At 29.8% G+C, this 17,642-nt stretch overlaps 3 protein-coding genes across 3 annotated transcripts in view; 1 reads left to right on the forward strand and 2 right to left on the reverse strand.

Moving 5' to 3' along the window:
• LOC145306012 (uncharacterized) overlaps positions 1-17,161 on the reverse strand; it is a 53,876-nt gene extending 36,715 nt beyond the window's left edge. The window contains exons 1-8 of the mRNA XM_080147944.1: positions 15,551-17,161; positions 8,335-8,361; positions 7,588-7,686; positions 1,525-1,562; positions 1,074-1,129; positions 734-829; positions 483-553; positions 125-189 (exon numbers count right to left, since the gene is read on the reverse strand). Of these exons, the coding sequence (XP_080004070.1) occupies positions 125-189; positions 483-553; positions 734-829; positions 1,074-1,129; positions 1,525-1,562; positions 7,588-7,686; positions 8,335-8,361; positions 15,551-15,586 (488 nt within the window). The 5' untranslated portion in view covers positions 15,587-17,161. The remainder of the gene's footprint in view (positions 1-124; positions 190-482; positions 554-733; positions 830-1,073; positions 1,130-1,524; positions 1,563-7,587; positions 7,687-8,334; positions 8,362-15,550) is intronic.
• Positions 3,246-7,106, forward strand: LOC145306071 (NADPH oxidase 5-like). The gene is made up of 3 exons (XM_080148001.1): positions 3,246-3,423; positions 3,623-6,435; positions 6,660-7,106. Exons 1-3 carry the CDS (start codon positions 3,366-3,368, stop codon positions 6,855-6,857), a joined length of 3,069 nt encoding a protein of 1,022 aa, XP_080004127.1. The 5' UTR covers positions 3,246-3,365; the 3' UTR covers positions 6,858-7,106.
• A 154-nt stretch (positions 17,162-17,315) lies between the features above and the next one.
• LOC145306010 (uncharacterized) overlaps positions 17,316-17,642 on the reverse strand; it is a 30,690-nt gene continuing 30,363 nt past the window's right edge. The window contains exon 19 of the mRNA XM_080147942.1: positions 17,316-17,524. Within this exon, the coding sequence (XP_080004068.1) occupies positions 17,471-17,524 (54 nt within the window). The 3' untranslated portion in view covers positions 17,316-17,470. The remainder of the gene's footprint in view (positions 17,525-17,642) is intronic.

Genomic DNA, 17,642 nt, shown 5'->3' on the forward strand with positions numbered 1-17,642 from the left:
CCATTCTTAAAAGTTAGAAAAAAAGGGGGAAGAGCACTCCATGATTATATTTTTATTTTAATTTCTTATTTCTAAAAAAATGCCGAAAAACGGCTCAACAACATCAAAATCTTTAAATACGTTCCTGGCTTTATCACCACGTGGTTGCTCTACAGAATTATCAGAACAGGTTCTTACAACAACTTGAGTCTGCTTAATCATAACAAAAATAACAATCATATAGTAGATCAAAGAAGACAACGATTAATGCAATTTATGTGATGAAATAACAAATAATCTCTACTTTAAAAAAAAAAATTTCCTAAGTTAAAAATTCTGGAAAACAATTCCAAGGTTTTTATTTCTTCCAAATTTCTTCCTTATCCAAATTATCCAAAAATTCGGAAATTTTAAGTTAAATGAAATTACTGAACCACAGAACACACACTTATACATATATCAGGATTAAACCCTAAACAGTTCACAGTTCAGTTTATTTGTTCCTGTAGCTGATTAAAACAGGTTTTGTTGAGGTCAAGCTGATGAAACTGTTCCAGATTTTGCCCGTATAAATCCTGTTTATACAACAGGGGTGATTTAGATTATATTATGAAATTTAGTTAGCCTTGGCAAGGTCTTTGAAAATTTTATAGATCCGGTGACTTTTTAGAGGTCCCTGGCACTGCACTGTAAAACAGAAAAATAAAAAATAATATTTTCATCTAAAAAGGCGTCCCTGTTTATAATCTTAATCCCTGGGTAAAAATCAAGTTTGGATTACAACCACCAAGTATTGCCTGTGGGTCAGCATTGACTGGTACCTCGTAGCTATGAATTACACCAGTCTGTTCTAAATATGAAAATAAAACATGGATAAGAATTACATTTGTGTAAATCTGGATACAAAAAAAGTAAAATAGGCTACATAAAATTAGTGTCTATCTATAGTTGCTTGAAAACAATGTAAATTTATCGTATTTTCAGCTTCCATTCTAAAATTTTATGAACTACTATGTTGCTTCAAACTTATTTGCCCATTTTTCTAACCATGGTAAATACATTTCTTTAAAATTTTAAAGAAAAAGGGTTACAACCTGTTTGCTCAGTTGTGAATCCAGTAACAGTAAGTGGGTCTGGGTTGTTTCGTCTCCTTAGCAAAAGAAAAACTTTGCATAAGATGCGAGCAAGTGATCAAAACACTACTAAACTTTAAATATTTTTGGTTTTAATGCCTTATAATGTCTGTAACATAAAAATACAAAGGGGAGATCATTTGTTTGTAACTACATAATCAGTTTTGATGGTGCATTTTTGACACCTTGAATTTAACAAAGCATTAGTTGTTTTTTTACACACAGCAGTAGAAGAGCTCAGGAATATTAGGAGATAAGACAATGGTCGATAAATCTACATAATACCTAATGATGATAAACAATGTTATCCCTTATAAGATAAAATTGTAGTAAACCTTTGAGTACCATTATAATTAACAATCCAATGTTCCCTCCCTCCCTGAGAAGAACTATTCGCACTTCTATTTCATACCTGGTAATAGGTTGGTGAGATCTGCTTGGCTCCCAAATCTAAAATATTCATAGTTTTACATAAGAAAGGGTTAAATATGACTTAAACTCTGTATTCTCTGCTGTATTTGACTCCGCAAAAGATGGTTTTCACTATATGAAAAAGCAGTAGCATTTGCTTGTAATACAAAAATAAAAATTATCAAAGGTAAGTTCTAAGGCTGGCTCAAGCATGAATCTTATTTGAAATTAAATTGAAAGAAACAGTCTTTAATTTCTTAGCTTTATGTTTTCTAGATAAATACAGTTTATAAAACTCATTCTCCTGCAATTGCTAAATCAAGTAATCACCCATTGTATTATCGCATTAAGTACATTTTAAATGACTATATAATGAACTTTATTTAACTTAAGATTACTTATTAACAACTTATTAACTATGAAGGTTAAATATCAAAGGAAATCCTTGATTTTTAAAATGAATGCAATTTGAAATTTGAATGTAATATACATCACAAAGTTTTATTCGTAGGTATCATGACTTTTGATTACTAAAATCATTCATTTAACAGGTTTTTTTTGTACTTTTTTCTCTAAAAAATGTTTAGGTAAAAAATACTTTTGGATTCAGTTTTGCCTTCTTTGCAAACAATAATTGAACCATTTCATTTTATCAAATATATTAAAAAAAGACAACAAAACTTTTTTATAAATCATAAATTTGATGACTAGAGGAAAAAAATCAACTTAGTAAATGATTGGTTTGAATCGCCTATGCTTGATTTTCTAATTGGTATTGCTCCTAAAGACCTCAGGGAACAATTAAAGAGGGGAAAGGGACGATCTGGTACACCAACTACATTTAATATTTGTTTTAATAAGAAAATAAACCAAGTTGAAAAATTGGTTGTTTTTTTCTATGGAAATTTATCTTTCAGAAGAAAAAAAACTTCATCGAAACCAATAAAAAGCTTCAATATAGCAGCAGTCATTAGCAAGATCTTTTAAAACAAACACTCACACATAGACAGACAGACAAAAATCTTGCCTCTTTTATATGGGGATAAAATAAACTTATGAATCATAAGAATTCATGACATTATTAAATATTAGAAAGAAATATGTAAAGAAGTTTGTTTTAAAAGTAATTTGATATCTAAAAACTGTAAAACTAAAGGGACATTAATTTGCATACTTTAAAGTTGAAAAAATATACGGCTTGAAAGTAGGAATAAATTTTAATTAATTTGGAATTCAAACTTATCAGCAATGGAGGTTTCTTTTCAAAAAAAATTTAATATAGCTGACAATATTTTCCAACGAGGCAAAAAGAAACATGTACCTTATATTTTTGAAAATGAAAATACTTCAATATTTTATATAACTAAAAATTTTTTTAAGTGCTATATCCCAATCCAGGATTAAAGAGTGAATTGTATTAAATTAAATATATAACTAGTTTAAAATAAATCAAAGTGTGAAAAAGTGTCACAAGTAAATTATGTATTGTTACATTATTTTAGTTAAAATCGGAAGCTATCAGTAAATTGAGAGAAGTGAACTTTACTACTCAAATTATACTTATTTCTATTTAATTTTTTTTTAATTTCTATTTCTATTTAATTGACTACTGTTATTCATATTTAAGGAATAAGGATCTAAAATAGTTTTAATGATAGCAATAGAAAATTAACTTTTAATATTAAACAGACTAATATGATTAATATTAGACCATAATAAAAACCTGTTATCCTGTTATTTAAAAAAATTTAAACATTGGTTTGACAAAAGCCAGCCCAGGATTGAAAGACAATGATATGTAGACATAAAATTACTTATTACTTCCATAATAGATAATATAATATGTCTTTAAAAAGAAAGACTGTAACATGGCTAAGAAAGAAATCATCTGTAGATCCAGGTAAAACTATTTTCTATTACGTTTACATTTTATCTAAAATATCACACTCAATTATTTGCCGAGTTTGAAGTTTATAACAAAGATTTCAATAATAAAAGTCGCTAGAAGTATTTTTTTCTAAGCAAACTTCTAATTTTATCCTTCTTCCTATTGCATAGAAGAATATTTGTATTCAATAGAATTAACATGACTATTTTAGCTGAACCTCCTGCCCAACATTGGCGAATGGACAGAAGACAATCCAAATTAGAACTAGAGGCCTGCAGGGAAGGCAAAAGATCTAGATGCCTAACCTCTATCAGAGAAACTTCATTAAGATTTGCAGACGAACTAAAATTTGACCAGGATCTGTTGTTTAGCCTCTTTAATTCAAGAGATTTTTCTGAAGATTTGTTCGATCTTTTTGATGTTGACAGCAATGGGTATCTAACCCAGAATACCTGGATGTCACATCTCAAAGAAGCATGCATGAATAATGATTGGAGGAATAGAAGAGATAAAATTGAAGATCTAGTAAACCTTTTGGATGCTGTGGCTTTTTTGGTTTGTATGAATTCAAATATTACACAAGATCAATTCTATGAGATCATCAGTACAAAAGGAATTTCAAATAAATGGTTTGAATGTATTGGGAACTCACGTGAGATTTACATTGAAGACCTAATGGCATTTGTTGTTTTGTTGACAAAACAAAAGTCTTCAATTCAGATAGCAGAAGAAAACTTTATCTACTTAGAATCTGTATTTAAAAGTAACTTGAAAGAAGGACAAAATGAATTTACTTTATCTGAATTCAAGAATATTCTACAATCTCAGAATACTCTTTTCTTAGAGAGAGTGTTCAAAATATTTGACAAGGATGGTTCTGGCACTGTTTCTCTTGAAGAATTTATGGAGATGATGCAACAGTTTGCTACAAAGGATGATGACTTTAAAATTAACTTTCTGTTCCAAGTTTATGATCCTAATGGAGATGGGGTAATTGATCAGGATGAGCTAAGTGAGGTTTTAAGAGCTTGTATGCTTGAGAGTGGAATCCAATTTGCAGAGGAAGAAGTAAATAATTTAGCACAAGTTCTTTATCAAGATTCTGTAAGAGAAGGCATGAATGGTATCACTGTTGATGATCTGAAGGAACAATTTCAAAGACATGAGGGACTCTTAGAAAATCTTTCTCTCAGTATGGAAAAGCTTCTATCACCCCCCAAACCTACTACAAAATCAGTAGGAGAAAAGATTACAGCAGTAATGCCCTATTTCTTATCAGTACAATTTATTATCAACAACAGATCCTTGGTTTTATTTTCAACACTAATAATTATTATAAACATTATACTTTTCACTATGCGTGGTATATACTTCTTAGAGTTTCCAATGCTATCTGGTTTCAAGCCCAACTTATTCTATGTCATCTCAAGGGCTTGTGGAAGGGTGCTCTTGTTTAATTCAACATTGCTTCTCATATTTGTGTTGAGATACACAATGACAACACTAAGAAATATGGGTCTTGCTGCTTGTCTACCCCTGGATCACAATATAGCTTTCCACAAAAAGTTGGGCATGGTTATATTCATACTGTCATGGATTCACACTATAATGCACCTACTAAACTTTGGAATTAATATACAGCCAGATCCTATATTGTTTGTACAACTATCAGATAAATACCGGGCTGAGAATGGTGAAGACTGGACTACTATAGGCTATAATCTCCCAACAGGCTGTCAACTATTGTTGATTGAAGAAACAAACATAACTGAATGTATTTTTTCTGGGTATCATGAACTAATCACTCACTGCCAAGTGTGCAATATTACTGGAAAACCATGGTCATATGTAGATTGGATCTTTACCTATAATCCTGGCGTGTTTGGACTTATAGGTGGATGGGCTAACCCAACTGGAGTAGCTTTAATTTTGTTACTTAGTCTGATAACGGTTTGCTCATTGTCTGTTGTCAGAAGAAGTGGACACTTTCAGGTGTTTTACTTTACACATTTACTGAATATTTTTTATTGGGTGCTTCTTATTTTACACTGTCCAGATTTTTGGAAATGGATATTTTTCCCTGCATTTGTGTACTGCTTGGAGATTGTATATAGATTAATAACAAGTTTTATTGGACATGGAAAGACAAAAATTATAGCAAGTAAAACATTCCCTTCAAAGGTGACAAATCTCATAATTAAAAGGCCACATGGTTTCAAATTTAATCCTGGAGATTGGGTGTTCATTAAGATTCCTGAAATTGCTTTGTTTGAATGGCATCCTTTCACCATAAGTTCTGCTCCCGAGGTAGAAGACAGCTTTACAGTCCATATCAGAGGAGTGGGTGAATGGACAAACAAGGTTTGGGACTTTTTCCAGCCTGAACAGCAGAAATTTTACAAGCAAAATATTGGAAGACAAATGTCAAGGAAGATTAGAAAAAGCTTGAAGAGAAAAGAGAGTGAACCTAAATCATCTGATTTCCAGGAAATTGTCAAAAATCTAAGTTCACCTGTAGTCCAGTACAGGAGAAGGGGAAGTACTATGAGTTCTATGGAAACAGATGTTTATGAACAAGAAAATGTTACACAAATGAAAAGAAAGATACATGTTTATGTAGATGGACCTTTTGGATCCCCTTCAAGCAACATCTATAGAGCTGAACATGCAGTATTAATTGGAACAGGTATAGGAATCACACCTTTTGCTTCAATTCTTCAGTCAATCATGAAAAGGCACAGGTTGATCAAGAAATTCTGTCCAAACTGTGACTATGCCTGGACTGAGGATATGAAACAGGTTATGTTTAACCTTAGAAAGGTTGATTTCTTCTGGATCAATCGAGATCAACTTAGCTTTGAATGGTTTGTTAAACTTTTGGCTGAAATGGAGTTGGAGCAGGCTGAATCAGGAGGACAGATTGGAAGATTTCTTGATATGCATATGTATATAACTTCAGCATTACAGAGGACCGACATGAAGGCTGTTATACTACAACTTGCCATGGAGCTGCATCACAAAAAGGCAAAGATAAAATAATGGTTTTCTTTTATATACATGAGAATTTTTGAACAATTAAGCACCAATAATATCATAGGTATTTACTTAAAATTAAAAAATTTAACAGTCCAACTGTACTAGAGATATTATATAACACTCAAATTTTTACTCCCCAACTGTTTTCTTATTTTTATCATTAAAATGTCTAATGCATTGCTCATTTCTTGATATTTTATCCCTGTAATCAGGAAAAGCGAGATTTGGTGACAGGCCTCAGATCAAAGCTGAATGCAGGTCGCCCAAACTGGAATAAAGTATTTGCTCAGCTCAAGAAACAGAATGTTGGCAAGATAACAGTTTTCTTTTGTGGCAACCCAAGTTTAGCTCAAACTTTAAGGGTTAAATGTGATGAATTTGGTTTTACATTTAGAAAAGAAGTTTTTTAAACATTGCAATAACAGCAAGTCAGAGCCAAAGTATTAAACACCATTGTAAAATCTACAATAATGGCCTTGCAATAATCATATACTCTTTTTCTTTTTATGCAAAAACATTTGTGAATATCCAATAATATTTTGTCAAGTTATAAAATATAATATCATAAGTGTTTTTTATACCTACCTATGTTAGTTTTATAAATATCATATATACTCTTATCATTTTTTAATCACAAACAAATGTATGTTAGAAAATAATATTTTATTGAGTAGATTACTTCACCAGTCAAGTCTAGGTTAGGTTTTTTTGAGTATATCAGGTTGAGTTGTCCAAGCTGATTCAAGCATAAAGAAAATGTAAAATCATCGAGAAATAAAGATTCTGAATCTTTTGCATCGTCTGCCTTAAGAAAAATAATGTACCCATGCTCGCTTTTTTAAGGTAGTGGGTCAAGTCGTGGAAAATAAGTTATAACTGATAATCTATTTTTAAGCTAGGCTAATAATGATCACTAAGTAGATAAAGGAAAAAGTAGGTTGCGGGTAAAATCCGTAAAGGTGTGTGTTTTAAGGCTTAAAAATAGTAGTAGAACAATAATATTCACTAAATATGTGTATTTCTTATTGAAAAGAACTATAGACAAAATTTAACATAATTTTTATCGTTCTACTACTCTTTTTTAACTTAAAACACACAACCTTTACGGATTTTACCCGCAACCTACTTTTCCCTTTCTACCTGAGTTTCCAGATTGAACTTGTATTTAGTCCTTTTATTTGCCATGAAGTGTTTACTTGGTTGCACAAGTACATAATCAGATCCTGGAATTACCGATATCTATAAAAAAAATATTTTCATTTGTAGAGAAATGGTTATAAGTTAAATCAAAAAAAGAAATATTAAAAGGATAAACAAGGATGACATACGTATGTACTGTAGGGTCAAAAAACATGGATAAGCAATAAAAAAGTAAATTAAACGTGAGTTTAAAGAACAGATATTCACGAATCCTTTACCTAATAAAAGAAGTTTTTTTATATCATTTTAAGCATAAACATCCATAAGTAAACACAAAAAATCGTGATATGGACTAAAGTACAAAATGGCTTTTAAAGCAGATGTTCATTGTTAATAGTCAATAGAAAAGAATGAAAGAAATTATGCAAAAACTGAAGGAAAATCACGAAATATTTTTTTATAAATAAGGTTTATGTTTTTGATTACACAAGCTTTGTCTAGAAGCACTAACTTAACTTGGTAATGAATATCGCCTGGTCAGGGCCTAGGTTATCCCCCTATTCTTGCTAATAATGTTCTTGCTAATAATGTTGCACATCTGACATAGAAGTAGGTATTAGGTAAGACTTTTAAAAACTAATTATTGAGCATCACCTACCTCAAGTGTCTTCCTATTTAACCGATTTCTCAAAAACTATTTAGGGTCCATTATCTTTTTTTCTTGACAATTAAATAAAGCTTACTAACCTGAGCGGGTAGCCCAATATAATCTCCCTAAGTTTATTATTCTATTTATATTTAGAAGAATTGTCAAGTAGACAAAGATTAAAACCGAATAAAAACTGAAAATTTTTTTTTAAAACCACATAGATATTTACAAGTTTTAGTTGTAAAGTTTTACAAAATCTGTTAAAAACGGCTATAATATGTGAGACATGCTCCCTAATACGTTGACGCATATCCATCAAACTACTTCTACAACAACTGAAAAAAACGTATAAAAAGAGCTATTGAAACAACAGATACTAAGACAAACTTTTACATACACACGACGAGAATATAAAAGTAAAAATGATAATTTAAAAATTATTAGAAATAGTAGCAAAGTGACGCAGATACCTCACCGAGATATAAAATGCCTAAGTATTTGGTGCTGCCCCACAAAGTGTCGATTGAGGATTGACCCCCCCCCCCCTTTATTTTCAAAATAATTTAAAAAGATATTTAGGGTAATTTTTTTCTCTATGAAAACCCTTGCGAGGATCTTAACCATATTGAACTAAACAGAACGCAATAACCTAATGTAATAAACAAAATAAATATATCAACTCCCCCGCCACCCACATATTTTCAATTTATTTTAAAATAAGGCGAGGGGGGGAGGGGTATTTATAAGCTCAGTTAGACACTTTTAGGGTATACACAGTTATAGAATCTTGACCACAAAGAATTTTTTATCCAATCTTGACAAGTGAGGTATTTTTGGAAAGAGGAATATACATAGAAAACGCCTATGTAAATTGGAAAATCCGCAGAAATCATATTTGCAAGAATCTGCAATGTTAATTTGCAAAATTAATTTCATGCCTTAAATGACAGATTTAGAAAAAAATCTTTTTATGAAATGTGTTTATCTATAAGTTTAGAACATAATTAAGGCAAAAAATATTTCTTTAGTGTTACTTTTTTCACCTTATATATGAAAAAAGCAGTTTCTCGCATTTTGTGATAAAAAAAGGTATAGGAACAAAAAATATGTTTTTTCTTGATGTAAACACGATAATTGGCATAAAATCTATCATCCTGAATGTAAAAATCAGATATAGAATCCTTTTTAGAGCAAATATAGTGCAAAAAGGAACCAAGACATTTTTGCAAAGTATGAAAATCTAAAGAAAATAGTTCTTTTTGCTTTTGATATACATATCAGATAAATGTATATAAAATTAGTGATCAAAAACTATAAAACATGTTATAAGTTTTTTCAACACTGTCATTGATTAAATTGCACTTTAAGGTTTAAGAATTATCGAAGTAGTGCATTCAAACTTTTTTTATGAAGTAATTAAACAAAATAAAGGCCAAAAAAACAACTACAAAATGGTCTACTGAATTATAAAAAACGTCTAATTGTTGATGTGAATTTATTTTGTTTAATAACTTAATAAAAAGAGTTCTTATGTGCAACTTTGGTAATGAGTAAACTTAAAAGTGCATTTTAATTAATGATAGGGTTGAAAAAAGTTATAACTTGTTTTATAATTTTTGATCACTAATTTTATATAAATTTATCTGATATGTATATCAAAATCAAAAAGAACTATTTTCTTTAGATTTTCATACTTTGCAAAAATGTCTTGGTTACTTTTTGCTCTATATTTGCTCTAAAAAGGATTCTATATCTGATTTTTACATTCAGGATGACAGATTTTATGCCAATTATTGTGTTTACATCAAGAAAAAACATATTTTTTGTTTCTATACCTTTTTTTATCATACATTGTGAAAAACTGTTTTTTTCATACATAAGGTGAAAAAAGTAACACTAAAGAATTTTTTTTTGCCTTAGGTATGTTCTAAACTTATAGATAAACACATTTTATAAAAAGATTTTTTTCTAAATAAGTCATTTAAGGCATGAAATCAATTTTGCAAATTAACATTGCAGATTTTTGCAAATAACTTGCAAATATGATTTCTGCGGATTTTCTAATTTACATAGGCGTTTTCTATGTATATTCCTCTTTCCAAAAATACCTCACTTGTCAAGATTGGATAAAAAAAACTTTGTGGTCGAGACTCTATAACTGTTAACAACGAGCCAAATATTCATTTAAAAGTTTAGAGTAACAGCTTTTATTTATTTAGTTTACTAAAACTTTTTCTTTTCTCAATACTTTTTATTTGTTTTTCTTGGCTTAACAAAAATAGGAAATAAAAATAAAGGTTCTCTAGTATTTTTGTAGCGTAGCTGAACTATAAATTATTCTTTCATATTTATAACCCCTGCATAACCAATAAAAACTAATCTAACCAGAAGTAAATAACAAGAAAAAGAAAAACTCATTTTTAAATCTTTTAAAACTCAACAGTCACTTTTTTGGAACACGTCATGTTTTCTTTTTAGATAAAGCTTAAATTTTATGGACAACATTTTTTTTTTTTAAATGTAGGTAGGGTAAGGGGGGGGAAGTTTCGGTAAGGGGCTATTCTCGGTAATTTCGACCTACCTTCATTAAATGACCTTTTTCTCCATGTTCCTTTCAAATGACAGAAAAAAACATAAAAGCAAATTTGTTCCTTATTAAATTGCCTACAAAAAAGTATAAAATGAATTTTTTGTGAGATGAATATTAAGGGTACTTATTGGGTCTCAAAGTCGGACGAAAAATTTTTTTTTTTCCAAAAATTTTTTAGTAGGTGTGTAAAGATTGACCTACACAAAAATTGGTAAGACCTAGAGCTGAAATGAAAAACTTTTTGAACTAGAAATTGCCCGCTTTTTCCAAATCCGTTGAGAGCTTTAAAATCGGGTTAATATTTTTTTCAAAAATGACATAAGTTGGCGCCGGGGGAAAAATCGGTAATTTCAAAAGAAATTAAAATTCAACTTTTAAGGTCATGTTTTCATGTTTTCTTTTTTCAAATATATTATTCCATATGGACTTTTTAAGAATTAGGCCTAAAAATGAATAGAACAGATAAAAAACAAAAAAAAATTAATTTTATTTTTTGAATCAAAATTTTGCGAGGAAAAAATCAAAATTTCTGGTCCTTTGAAAAAAAAATATTTTTGACATAGGAGGAATAGTCTGATCTTTATTTTTTTTGATGTGGTTAATCCCAATCACCTATACTAATTATGATTTATTACGCTTGTTTGGTCGTTTGGCCTTTTTTCATCGATTTTTTAAAGGTTAAAATGTAGTCAAGATTTTTTGCAAAGATGACACTTTTGCTTCAAATTCAATTTTTGAGGTCAATTTTTAATCAATTTTCATGTTTTTTGGGCTAAATCTATAGTTCAATGTGAGCTTGTTTAGGATCAGGCCTAAAAAGTAATAAAATACGTTTTTTTCTTATATTAATTTTAAGTTTTTTAAAAAAAAATTTTCGAAAAAAAAAATCGAAAATTCGCGTCTTTCAAAAAAATTCATTTTTAACATAGAAGGAATAGTCTGATCATTATGAAACTTTTTGTGGATAATCCCTATAACCTATACTAATTATGATTATTTATGTTCGACTGACCGTTTGGCCGTTTTTCATCGATTTTTTTTAGGTTGAAAAAAATTACCGATATTTCCCCCGGTGGTGGGGAAATATCGGTAACTTTTTTTGCGGTCAATTTCGGCCAACTTCTAAAAGTCCCAGGATAATGTCCTTTTAGGACCTGATAGTCCTTTCCGTAAGCTTTCTACTGGTCTTGGTTTCATTTGAAAATATTAATATTTACCCCATTTTTTTAAAAAAACCGAAAAAAAACCGAAATTTCCCCCCCCTTACCCTAAGTTTTTAATTTTGTTGAAAAAAACACAAAAACAATTAACTTGCGTCATTTGTAAGTTTTCTTTCCATCTGGCACTTTTACCTAAACAAATTAAACCCAATGTATTTTTATTTTATTTTTTTAAACGAAGAGTGTAAAACAGAGATTAAAAACATATTCAGAATATTTGGAGTAACTTTCATGCAATTGATTATTTTTATAAATATGTCCTTACATATATAAAAGTAACAGGATCTGAGATGGGGTTTTAAAAAATGCCGCGTTTTTTCGACAATTTTAAAAAGATGCATTAATAAATATGCAGCGAAAATGGATTTAAGTTGTATTAGACATTATACAAATGGCTAAAATAATAATTTTAAAATTTTGAATTCTTAAGTTGTATACTCTGTGTTGAAATACCATCGTCTTCGTTCAATCAATCAATGTCGAAAAAATTGTCGAAAAAACGCGGCATTTTTTAAAACCCCATCTCTGTGCCTGTACCGAAGAATATAGCAAACTATATTTTGGAAAGGTACCACCACCACGGTACCACCCCAAGAAAAATCACCGCCCCTAGAAAAAAAAGATCCCCCGTAATATTTTGTTTATACTTTTTCTTTTTAAAAATTAGAATTTAAAGTGTAAAGTCCTCTGGCCAACCCCTTCCATCAAGTTCCCCCCTAAAGAGGATTGGCGTAGCCGCAAGTTATAACACTTAACTCAGATTAAAATGTATCTAAATTCTAATAAGATAAGAAAGGTTATATAGTTGCAAAATAAAATTTATTTTGTACCTATAGATATTTATTCTAAAAACCGACAAACGGTTTGTAATTTCACGTGAATTGTATTGGTTTAACTTGAAAATTAAAAAAAAAAGAATTCAGTTGACCATTGGTATCTACTATCTATTTTTAACTTTATTATTGATTTTTTATCAATGTCTCTTTCAAAAGGACGAATTGTAACTTAGTGTAAATATTTTAGTTGAATAACAACCCATTTTGTTTATTTTGTAGCAAGTTGTTTTATTTAAGTGTTAAAATACAAAAAAAGTTTCTTGAGAAGTGTGTCAATATATACTTGTGTTTATACTTTTTATTTGTGCTCTGTTTTTTTATCCCACTCCAAATTACTTTTCTTCTAAAATTTATAAATTTTATGTACAGCTGAATCAAAATTGACAAAATCATCCCTATAAATAGGTGAAATTTTTCGTGGAAAAGTTCGGACACTGCTGGTTTGTAACAAAATATCAAGACTTTTTTTTCCAGGTAATGAGTTTCCAAAACATTTGGTACCATTATCGTTTACGGTCCAGTGTCCCCTCATTTCGTGTATATTGCCTAAAGAATGACTACACTAACAAAAATGAATCTAGACATTAGAGAACAAAGTTATTCCTTGTGTGTACTTTCTAGGTACTTGTCAGTACTAAACAAGGACAAATGAATTATTAAGTAGCGCAGGGATAATTAAAAAGTTTCGGTACAATTATTAGATAAAAAAAAACAACGACGATTACGTGCAATAGAAGCAAAATTTACAATTGAACATTAAGAGATGAAAAAGAAAAAATAATATATAAAAATAAAAAGTTCTGAGAAAGAAAACCCGAGGGGGACGAGAAGTTAAAAGGAAGTGAGGTGATAAGAGGAGTGAATTAGAAAATAAAATTATTTTCTTTTTCAATAATAAAAATCAGCAATTACCTAACATAACAGACAGAACGACAGACAGACAAAAACTTCGCTACAAACCACCGTAACGTTAAGATAGAAAATCCGGTATTAATAAATCGTTCTGGGGCCTAAGTGAAGAATTCCAAATTCTCACTTTGTCATGAACAGTCGAACGATCATTGTATCATAGTTATAGAGTAGCCAAACTTCCTGCAATAAAACTAATTTCCTTGCAAAGGTAAAACTTATCAAAAGAAATTATATTATTAAAGGGCGAATTAAAGGGTTGAATATAATATGGGCTTAAAAAAACCGTGCAATTCCATAGATTATAAGTAACTTTAAGATATTGACATATCCAAATGTATAAGTCTGTTATAGCTTAAAACCTGAACATTCTCAGGATAAATTTATGTAATAAGTGTGGTTCCCTAAGAACTCCAAACACCCTAGCATCACACAAGGCTTCGGTTTAAGGTTGAATTAAAAAGCTTTCGTTAAATGATGGTCGTAATAAAAGTGGAAATCAGTTATCAATCTATTTTTTTGTATTGTGGATTGTTTCTTCCTTGACAATATTCCCCAACAAAGTGTAAAGTATATGAATTTTATTTTTAAAAAAAAAACCTTTACAGGAGAAATTTTATTTCATGTAAGTATGAAAATTATATGGTAATTGTTATAATTAATTTAAAGAGGACAAAAATAATAGGTGAATAGTGTTTTTTTTCTTATATTTTTTTTCTGGAGAAAATCTGGCGATCGGGGCGTTTGTGTGTGTGTTGAAAAATGCGTACTAGGGTAATTATATCATCAAGAATTAATCATTGATCTTTATACAGAAAAAAAACTTTAAAACGTATTATTTACCCTAGTAATTACTCCGGACGCAAATTGACACAAATTATTTTATACTTTTTAAAAAATCAATAAAATAGTATATAATATAAAAAAAATAAACACTTTAATTATCAATTAAGATGCATGCCAATGTAATAATCAATTAAACTTAAGAAAACTAGTCAAAAAAAGTCTTGTAAAGGGGTAAAATAAACGATTTTGTTGACTTTCTCATTTATCATATGTTGAAGTAAAAGCAAAAATTGCAAAATCTACTTAAGGATTTTTTTGATTTTTAAAATTTAACATAGATATTTTAAAAGTATGTAATGGCACCTTTCATATAAGCTCATATAATATTGAAACTATATTAGCCCTTTAAGGAAACTTTTAAGTGTTATTCTAGATTAAGTATTTTATAAAGGGGAGTTCCACTAGGGTTATTTGACGAGTTTAGATACTTGAAATGTTATTGAGAGCATTCTTATTTCTCAACAATTATTGACAAAAAATTCCGCCGTCTATCTATGAGTAAATAACTTGTCTGGTAGAATTTCATTGACTTCCGAAGCATGATTGACGATACAACGGGCAAAGTTAGTTGCATTGTAAATGATGATGGTAAGGGTAACCTTCACAAAAAATAATTCAGCCGTCTAAATTAATACATCAATTTCCACATAAAGCTTATGGTTGGATATACAAAAAAATGATAGAGCAGCTTTGCTGCTAATCCTTATCTGAAAATAAAAGGGTTACTGTCAGTCTTTCTGTTAGTATCGAAGAATCTCGCCTTTCACTGAACCGATTTGGTTCTCCTTCACAAGGTAGCTTCAAATAGGCCCTGGTAAGGTAAATAACTATTTTGAGGAAGGGTAGGTACCACCACGCATCTATAAAAAATCTAACCTCAAGTAAAGTATAAAATTAATGATAGAATAATAGCCTGAGCAAGAAAATCATACATATAATCTGGAATCATTTTTATATCCTGAAAATAAATCTGAAACAGAAGCTTTTATTATTATTTGATAACTAAGTGAAGAAATTGAAATTTACTTGGAAAGTCTAAACATTATGTATGGTTGAAGACAGTTTACATCAGGGAAGGAGGGGACAATAGGCTGTGAATTCGACCCAAAACCATTTTATCTAATTCGTTTGATCAATTTTAGTTGATTAAATCAAAACTATTAGTGTTTAGACATAAATTTCATACAAGAATTATAATCTTGTATATCCACATTGGGTATATAAACCAATTTATCGTTCATTGTCTAATCACCTAAGATCACTGGGTTACATCCATTAGACAACCAACAATCTTTGACTGCTTAGCTTTAGGTGCTAAAAATAAATGGCAATAGAATCAGTTTCGGATCAGTCTACCATTGTTTGAGACAGTTATCAGGAACATAAATTTCTATTTGGATTTAACAATGTTTTCACAATCTGATTATCCAGCTTTTGCTTTGTATTATTACTAGCAGCTTCGCCCCTAGCCTCTAGGGGCTTTGCCTTAAGAGGTAATTTTAAAAAAATTAAATTTAAGAAAAAAAAATCTATTTCTGGTGCTGCCGCCAATAATTTATGTGGAGTAGTTTCCCCAGAATTTTTATTTTTTGGGGGGGTTAGGGGTGTTCACCCCCTCCCCCAAGAAAATAGCTTAAATCCACCACAGGACCAATAGGTATAAACCCTGAAGAGTAGAATCTGATCGGTTCAGTGGTTACCGAGATGCCCATCCCTACACTGTTAGTACCCAATCATGAGATTTTAAAATTCTTTCAAATTTCCATCTTAAATCCTGTTTTTTTTTTATCACATACTATTAAGCTGCTGTGTCCGGTAGTAAAAATCATATTAAAGTACTGCATAAAATATTAAAAATAGAATAAGAATTATAAAAATTTTCGTTGCTGAAATGCTTAATGAACCAAAACTTGATATTTTAATATTAGCAAATTTACAAAAATACTTGGTAAATCAAATTTTATTTTAGTTGCAGGGATAAGATTTCGATAAACAAGGATAACAATTTAGTAATAAAAGCAAAGCGCTGAAATCAAACGGTAGAACAAACGAACATGAACACTTATTCAAAACTCTGCAAGCATAATATATCTTTCAAAGTATACACAAATTGTATATAAACTTGTTGCATAATTGTGTAAATACAGGATTCTGTTTAAAGACGTACTTACATTTTAAGACCTTATTATGGAGATGCTTTGCTTAAAATATTGTGCATTGTTGGTTGACAGACGTACAGACTACAGACGCCAATTGCAGAAAAGATTCGCTTGTTAGAATAAGGTAATATTTCCATTATCATTATCAATACTTTTTTTATAGAAAAACATTTTCCATAGACTAGAAACTTTTAGCAATTTCCCATTAGGATTAGTTTGAAAAAATTTTATCTTTTAAAAATGTTTAAAAAGAACTATAGGGGCATAGCCGAAGTTCGTCCATCAGTCTTATTTGTTGCACGTCGCTTTTAGGGGTGCTGTTACTTCTTTTAGAATTCGTATGGCTTCAAAACTGATTAATATCCGCTGGATTAGAACCTGTTCTCCCCCATACTAAAAAATCGTGGACAGCATCGTATTAAAGGACAATTTTTCACGAATAATAAATAAAAATCATAAAATAATCACAATATAAAAAATATTAATAATATAAATTATGCAATAAATTGAAAGAATATATTTATATCTATATATTTATTTAATAACATACATTAAACATTTTTGTAATTACATTTTTGAAGAAGCACAAGAAGTAATATTTCAGTTACTTATTCAGAGAGCTGTTTCAAGTTTTCGCGGGCTAATTGATGATTGATTGATTGACTGGTGGTTGTCTAATCAGGTAGTATTGAATATTTTCCTCTCGGTATAACTATGGTAGAACCAGTCTGAAACAAAACAGTATCATTTTTTAAAACTAAGTAAGATTTTAATGAAATGGTATTTTAGGAAACATAAAACAACCTACAGTGGACCTAGGTAAAAACATAGAAATAGAAATTACAC

This window comes from Acartia tonsa, chromosome 14 (assembly GCF_053477335.1).
Source record: "Acartia tonsa isolate MP-2025a chromosome 14, ASM5347733v1, whole genome shotgun sequence".
In the NCBI taxonomy this organism is placed as follows: Eukaryota; Metazoa; Arthropoda; class Copepoda; order Calanoida; family Acartiidae; genus Acartia; species Acartia tonsa.

Bases quoted from the DNA above. Each gene is read 5' to 3' on its own strand.
- LOC145306071 (XM_080148001.1), top strand. From the start codon at position 3,366: ATGTCTTTAAAAAGAAAGACTGTAACATGGCTAAGAAAGAAATCATCT. The intron at 3,424-3,622 runs GTAAAACTATTT...TGACTATTTTAG, and splicing joins GAAATCATCTGTAGATCCAG to CTGAACCTCCTGCCCAACAT. The intron at 6,436-6,659 runs GCAAAGATAAAA...CCCTGTAATCAG, and splicing joins TGGAGCTGCATCACAAAAAG to GAAAAGCGAGATTTGGTGAC.